At 56.0% G+C, this 7316-nt stretch overlaps 1 protein-coding gene across 2 annotated transcripts; it reads left to right on the top strand.

The window, feature by feature from the left end:
• Window positions 1-229: 229 nt before the first annotated feature.
• On the top strand, window positions 230-5170 carry MLF2 (myeloid leukemia factor 2). Of its 2 annotated transcripts, XM_055566084.1 has the most exons (9): window positions 231-455; window positions 1027-1104; window positions 1357-1483; window positions 1738-1773; window positions 2381-2434; window positions 2757-2885; window positions 3035-3194; window positions 3912-4133; window positions 4657-5170. In XM_055566084.1, exons 2-8 carry the CDS (start codon window positions 1055-1057, stop codon window positions 4097-4099), a joined length of 744 nt encoding a protein of 247 aa, XP_055422059.1. In that variant the 5' UTR covers window positions 231-455; window positions 1027-1054; the 3' UTR covers window positions 4100-4133; window positions 4657-5170. The 2 variants fall into 2 exon arrangements, with proteins under 2 accessions (XP_055422058.1, XP_055422059.1); XM_055566083.1 differs by lacking the exon at window positions 1738-1773 and having other exon boundaries at window positions 230-455.
• The last annotated feature ends 2146 nt before the right edge of the window (window positions 5171-7316 follow it).

Genomic DNA, 7316 nt, shown 5'->3' with positions numbered 1-7316 from the left:
CTCTTCCCTCCTCTTCCTCTCCCGGCGATGGACTCCGCTGCTCCTTCCCCTGCACCCTGACAGGGAGCCTCCTTGGGGCCACAGACCCCAAGTCTAGGTTACTAACGAGGCCTCCGCTCCCCGAGTCCCAGAGGACCCCGAGGCCCCCAGCAGCTAGGCCTGGGAGCCGGCCCTGCGTGCGCCCCACGCCCGCCGGTGGGCGGAGCTCCGCAGGCCCGGCCTGGGGTGGGCTGTCCCGTCGTGACGTCACTTCCGTCCGGGCCTGGCTGGGGTTCGGGCTCCGTGGGCCGACGGGCGGGGGGTGCACGGAGGTGGCAGCTGTGAGAGGAGGCGGTGCGGGAGGCCGAGGAGCTCACGCCCGGACCAGTACAGCGTCCCGGGCCGCTAGCCCCGATCCTGTCGCGCACGAGAGGCGAGACCGGCCGGATGGGCCGCTGAGCCCGGACCGGGGACCGGTGAGGCTCGAGCGGAGCGGGCAGCCGGTTCGGGGCGGGAGCGGCCCGCCGGGCTGCAGGGTCCCCGGGAGCCTGGGATGCGGGGAGGGGAGCGGGTCAAGCCTGCCTCTCCTGCTCACCTGGCAGGAAAGCAGGGTTCGGGGTGAGGGGGCCAGGCGCCAGGCGCCAGGCACGATGAGGCCCACCCGGGGAGGTCTGGCGGCGGCCGGGGTGTGAGGAGGGAGCGGAGTGTTTGGGGTCATTTATGGGGCGGGTGTAGGGGGCGGCACTTGAGATTCGCATCCGGAAAGGTGGCGTCGGGGGTTGGGGGAGTGTGCCTTTGGCGGTGGCTTTGGGAAGAGGATGGCTCTGAGTGGGGGAGGCAGAAAACAGGCTCGGGAAAATTTTCCACGGTCCTCCTTCGGAGAGAGGGTTAAGAGCTCTGCTCTCCCTAGAGGCTGATGTTGAACACCTGGAGAAGGGTCTCCCTGGAGTTTGGGGGCCAGTTACAGTGTTTGGAAGGGACCACGCTCTGAGCGGGTGTGCAAAAAGCCTGGCCGCTTCCAACCTTTGAGCCTCCACATCTTCACAGTGTGGAGCTCCCTGGAGCTGAAATCAGGATGTTCCGCTTCATGAGGGACGTGGAGCCCGAGGACCCCATGTTCCTGATGTGAGTATCACCTCCCCTCTTGCTCCAGAGCACACATCCGTCCACTTCAGTCTCTGAGCGGTTGAGACAGACACCTGGGCTCCTGTTGTGGGCTCGGATCACACCTGGGTGGCCACTCTAAGCTCCAGCTTAGTCTTGGAGGGGATATCTGTGCCGCTGGTTCCCTATGGCTCTTTTCTTTGGGGGGAGGGGGAGTGGGGAGGTGCTGACCGCTGCCCCTTCTGCCATCTGCTCTGTACTCTCCCTGCACAGGGACCCCTTTGCCATTCACCGTCAGCACATGAACCGGATGTTGTCAGGGGGGTTTGGATATAGCCCCTTCCTCAGCATCACAGATGGCAATCTGCCAGGGACCCGGCCTGCCAGCCGCAGGATGCAGGTAATGGTGCTGCCACAGACCTGAGACTCGAGGAAAGGTGGGAGGGTGGTTAATGCAGTGCTTCATTTTTTTTGCATGCTGGCTGACTTAGCAAGTGGCATGCTTTCTAGGAGTGGGAAAAGGGGTGTGGAAGACAGGCTTTGTGATGCTCCTTTGAGAGGAGGATGGAAAAAAGCAAGGGAGGCCATGGGCTTGGTTTGGGAGGGTGAGGTCGCATGTGGCCTCTGATTTCTATTCCTGACATGTTCCCGTAGGCTGGGGCTGTCTCCCCTTTTGGAATGCTGGGAATGGTAAGTCTTCATCTCCCTGCATCCTTCCATCTCAGACATGCTCTGTAACCCTTAGATATTAGTTCCAAATTTGTCTCTCTGAAATATAGGCTAATGGGTAACCCTAGAGTCTTCACGTGCTCACAGATCTCCGGGCCTGCTGTGTGCTGAGTCCTGTGAGCTGATGAAGCTAACTACTGACTCCTGTGCTTCTAGGAGTCATGCCCATTAGGGAGATATAATTGCCTGGCAAGATGTCTTCCTTTGAGGAGGGAGGTGCTGTTGGAGGGCCAACTAGAGATGATGTGTAGCAGATTTTTTTACAGCTTCAGAAACAACCCCTTTATAGGTTAGACTCCAGTAACACAGACTTGCTTCTTAAAAGTAGGAGGAAATAGGTCAGGCAGGCAGGAAAAAGATGGGATCCTAGTAGCCACAGAGCCTGAGGAGGAGGGCGGGGTGGGTGGGAAGAGAAGTGTGGAGAGAGGCACACTTGTTCTGCTCCTGCTCATGAGGAATGAGGAAGAGCCGCTGCCAGATGTGAAGGGAGGGGAGAGAGGGACCATGCAGCCAGGTGGCCTATGGGAGCCTGAATTCGGCAACCTGACTCAGTTTCTTTCTGCTCCAGTCAGGCGGCTTCATGGACATGTTCGGGATGATGAACGACATGATCGGCAACATGGTGAGGGTCTTGTGTCCCGCCTCCCCTGGCGAGTCCCTGGAGGTGGGTGTGGGGAAGGCTGTGCTCACAGAGGCCTGCAGGCTGGATAAGACGGCCAGACCCAGAGAGCGCAGGGGTCCTGAGTGGGAAGCAGCGGCGGGCATCTCATGAAATGGGCAGTTAAGGCTTGGTCTCTCCAGGTCTGCCTGGCTTATTGTTGGACTCAGAGGGATTGGGGGGGTGATGGTGAGTCCTCACGTTTGCTTCGGGGCTGCAGGGAGGGATCCCTGCTCCAGAAGCCAGGCCCTGCCCACTCAGCCTTGCGGTTCCCTTCCCTCCCCAGGAGCACATGACAGCCGGAGGCAATTGCCAGACCTTCTCCTCCTCCACTGTCATCTCCTACTCCAACACCGGTGACGGGGCCCCCAAGGTCTACCAAGAGACGTCAGAGATGCGCTCGGCCCCAGGGGGGGTGAGTTGGAGGGCTCCTCCTATCCCAGGGAGGCACGGTCGGGTGGCCTGGCTAGCTCTTTTCAAGAGGAGGTCTTGGGTGGTGTTTCCGGGCTGGCATAGCCAGGTTTGGAAGGATCCACTGAGCATGTGGCTCTCCACCTCCCCCAGATCCGGGAGACCCGGCGGACCGTGCGCGACTCTGACAGCGGGCTGGAGCAGATGTCCATCGGGCATCACATCCGGGACCGGGCTCACATCCTCCAGCGCTCCCGAAACCACCGCACGGGAGACCAGGAGGAGCGGCAGGACTATATCAACCTGGACGAGAGTAAGCCCCCTTCCAGCTCCAGCCTGCCGGCTTCCTGCCACCAGCCCCTAACCCCCTTCTCGTGAGCTGAGAAATGGCAGCTTTTTCTCCCTGCTTCGATCCCTAGGTTGGGAAGATCCCCTGGAGAAGGAAATGGCAACCCACTCCAGTATTCTTGCCTGGGAAAATCCCATGGACAGAGGAGCCTGGTGGGCTACAGTCCATGGGGTTGCAAAGAGTCAGTCACGACTGAGCCCTCATGCATGCTCCCTAGCTCTATACGTGTTTCTTGGGCAACATTATGGATGAGCTCCATGTTCTTCACTTACTCAGGGCCTCTTTGTCAGCTTAGGGCTAAGTCAGTGCAGGAGATGGCCTCACCGGGGAGGGCAAACTCTTGTCACCTAAGTCAGATATTGATAGTAATCTACCCTATTCCATCAGTGTCTTCCTTTCTCATCTTTATTTCTTTCAAATCAGCCAACATTTATTAAATACAGTGTGTATGGGATTATGCTCCTTAACTAAGTATCCATTCCTGATTTCCTGCTCGTGGCTTCAGGAAACCATGATGAATCCAACTTCCCCTCTCCCCTCCCCCCGCCTCCCTGCCCCAAGGCCTTTCAGCCTTGGGTTTTGGTCTCAGACCCTGTGGCTCAAGCCTGCATCGGGCAGGGGTCTGCCTGGGAAGTGGGGTGATAACTCAGGTGCCCTGTGTGGTCTCCATGTCCTCTTCAGGCGAGGCCGCGGCGTTTGATGATGAGTGGCGGAGAGAGACTTCCCGATTCCGGCAGCAACGCCCTCTGGAATTTCGGAGGCACGAGGCTTCCGGGGGTGGAGGACGAAGGGCTGAGGGGCCTCCCCGCCTGGCTATACAGGGAACCGAGGACTCCCCATCCCGACAGTCGCGCCGCTACGACTGGTGAGGGCCCTGGGCCCTCGGCCTCTCTTGTATCTCTTGTAAGTACCAAGGGGTGGGCAGGGACAGGAGGGGGCGAGGCGTGTAATGTGAGCATCACTCAGCCTTGAGGCAGAAGCAGCCTAGGTACCCAGCAACCACCACCTTGGATGGTAGAAGAGGTTGGTTTTTTTGGTGTTTTTTTTTTTGTATTTATTTAAAAATTTTTAAAATTTTGGCTGTTACCAAGTTTTAGTTGTAGCATGTGGGATCTAATTCCCTGACCAGAGATCAAACCCAGGTCCCCTGCGTTGGGAGTGCAGAGCCTTAGCCACTGAACCACCAGGGAAGTCCCTTAATGTTTATTTATTTTGACTGCACCAGGTCTTAGGTTGTGGCCTGTGGGATCTAGTTTCCTAACCAGGGATGACACCCGGGCCCCCCTGCATTGGGAACACAGAGTCCTAGCCACTGGACCACCTGGGAAGCCCCCAGGTAGAATTCTAATTGGTACAGAAAGACAGAACTTCTGGCTTCTGTATCTTGTCTTCCTTTTAATTTGTGTGTTTCTGTTTCCCATCCCAGGTACAAGCTGAGAGGCTGAGACGTCATCCCCTGAGATAACTTTTCCTCTTCAACTCCCACTCCCAATTTAATATTAAATTAACAGGCAAGCTGGCCCCAGCCCCTCCCTGGGGGTCTCAGGGAGAACCTTTCACTGCCCCTTTTCCTTTCCTCCTTTAACCTCTTTACCAGGATGACTTGATTTTTCACTTTGCTACTCCATCTCTGAATCTCCCTCCCTTCCTTGTTCTACTCCTGCCATGCATTGAAGGGGCTTTGAGGGTGAGCTCTGGGTTTAGGGGCCCCAGCGACCCTGGCTCTCTGCCCACCTCCTCCTTGGATCCCCTACTGTAGGGGCCACAGCCCTCGTCCAGGGCTGTGTGTGGAGGGAGAGGACCTGTCCCCAGCCCTTTCTCCCTTCCAACCCGCTTCACATCACAAAGGTCTTCCCCACACCCTCTCTGCCTTTATTTTTTGATTTGTGCAACTTGTAACTAGGTGTTTATGAAATAAAGGAGAATGGAAAAAAGACCAAGTAGGCATCTGGCTTTACTTTTTTTTTCTTTTAATGTATTTTATTGAAGTATAGTTGATTTATGGTGTTGTGTCTGGCTTTGTTGATCTCTTCCGTGTTCAGTTTCAACCCTCCTGTCTCCTAGTCACCTTGTGTTTAGTCGCTGAGTTGTGTCCAGCTCTTTGCAACCCCATGAACTGTTTTCCAGGCAAGAATACTGGAGTGGGTTGCCATTTCCTTCTCTAGTCGCCTTATCTTCCCTCTATCTCCGTGTGTGGCCTTCTTAACTCGTTCACGCCCAGCACCGCAGTGGTCCCGCAGTGGGGCTGTCAGTGCTTCATGAGAAGCAGCGATGCGTGTGGCCAGGCTGGGTTGGGGGTGAGACTGAGGGTGACTGTCCTGCAGGCTTCCTCGCTTTTGAGGGGGTGGCAGGGCACACCTGTAGGTGTCCGACAAGTTTTCTGCCCCTTGTCGCTTGGGCATTTCTCGCCTGGACTGTGGGCAGGAACACTTGGGGTACAGAGCAGGAAGGACCCCGCTCCAGTCTTCAAATGGGAGGAACTCGAGGCAGCAGTGTTCTTCAAAACCTCCAGCCCCAGTTGTTGAGAATTTGAGCCCAGGGAAGAAAATTAGCCTGGAACCTGAGCAGCTCTGGACCAGCTTGAGAAGCTCTAATTTCTCAAGACATTCGCTCCTGCTTGACCTGGCTCAGCAAATGGGTCACCCTGTCCCTCCCGGGAACTCACCAGTGATGGAGAGTGTCTGTGAGAGTCTGAGGGCGGTTTCTGCTTTATAAACATCTGCTGGCCTTGTCAGTTGATAAATCAAAGGTAAAAACAGCACCGGGTCCTCTCTGGGAAGGAGATTTTCCCGTGTCCTTGACAGGCAAACAGATTGAAGCAGATTTATCCAGACACACAATGGGCAGACGAAGGTGAGCTCGTCAGCAACCAAGCACTGACGTCCTGTTCAGATCGGGTACTAAGTCTTAGTCACCCAGCCACTGACGATGCACTTCCAGGGTCAAAGGAACCAACCAGTGATGAATCCAGAAATCCCAGAAGTCAAACAGGAGAGAATTCATTTCCACCTGGGATGCTAAATAGGAGCTCAAAACGTCCCCAGTCCTCAACTTCCAGTGTAAACTGTGCCCTGTCCAGGTTGCCCCTGGTTTCTTCCTCTGGGAGTGGAGGAATTGTCATCAATCTCCTGAGGAGGCAGCAGGTGAAAGAGCATGGGAATGTAGAAGGAGCCCCCTGCTCCTTGGCTCAGCTCTGCCACCAGCCCAGCCATGTGGCCTTGGGCAAGACCTCCCTTCCCTGGACTGCAGCTGTGGGTGTCCCTTCTCACTCCAACGTCTCAGGCTGCAGCTCAAGCCCAACCTCTCAACCTGATTCCCGCTCCAGTGCCCACGCTCTTGGGCGCAGTTCTGAGTGGGGGCTGGAGCAGGCCAAGGGTTGCCCTGGTTTCTATCCAGGTGAGTCATCCAGGGTTTCACAAGCATTGCCGTTTGGGTCCTGGCTTCAAGCACATGAATAAATCAATTTTCACCCCTGCTCCCAGCTCCTGGGTGATGACCACCCTGTAAACCCAGCTCATATTTGCAAGCCCTGTGATGGTATTCTTCAGCTAAGATACATGGTGGGAAACTAGGCACTAGCAAAATTGAATGAAATGCCCTAAAACCAGCCCCCTGGCACTTTCCTGACCTGTCTGCCATAGCAGGTGAGGGTCAGGGAGCAGGAAAGCACGCAGGAGGAATGCTGATGTTTCATTTCCGGGTCAGCTCTTTGAAATGGCTCAGTCGCCATGACCCAGCCTCGACCTGCCAGGTGTCCAGAGAATGTGGCCAGACTCACTTGGATGATTTCCTCCACCCGAGAAAATGACAGGGTGGGAGAGTCTGAGACTTGGTGGGAGACTATGAATTAGAGAAAGGGGTGAAATTAGGAGTACAGACCGGCAGGAGCAAGCCTGGGGGAAGAGTCTTCACCTCTCAGAGTTGGTGTCCTGCTTTGTAAAATGGGCCTTTTTCCAGGCCCTATTGGCAGTGGGGACACAGATTTATAGCTCAGAAATATGAGAGTGGGGTGTATGAGTACAGAGGACACGTTTGACTGCGAGACAGACGCCTGATTTTGCCCCTGTGACCCTGCCCCTGTCCTGC

Source organism: Bubalus kerabau, chromosome 1, assembly GCF_029407905.1.
Source record: "Bubalus kerabau isolate K-KA32 ecotype Philippines breed swamp buffalo chromosome 1, PCC_UOA_SB_1v2, whole genome shotgun sequence".
Classification (NCBI taxonomy): Eukaryota; Metazoa; Chordata; class Mammalia; order Artiodactyla; family Bovidae; genus Bubalus; species Bubalus kerabau.
Note: the sequence above shows the minus strand (reverse complement) of the source record. Positions and strands in the feature narration are given on the sequence as shown.

Bases quoted from the DNA above. Each gene is read 5' to 3' on its own strand.
- MLF2 (XM_055566084.1), top strand. From the start codon at position 1,055: ATGTTCCGCTTCATGAGGGACGTGGAGCCCGAGGACCCCATGTTCCTG. The intron at 2,886-3,034 runs GTGAGTTGGAGG...CACCTCCCCCAG, and splicing joins TGCGCTCGGCCCCAGGGGGG to ATCCGGGAGACCCGGCGGAC. The intron at 3,195-3,911 runs GTAAGCCCCCTT...TGTCCTCTTCAG, and splicing joins CTATATCAACCTGGACGAGA to GCGAGGCCGCGGCGTTTGAT.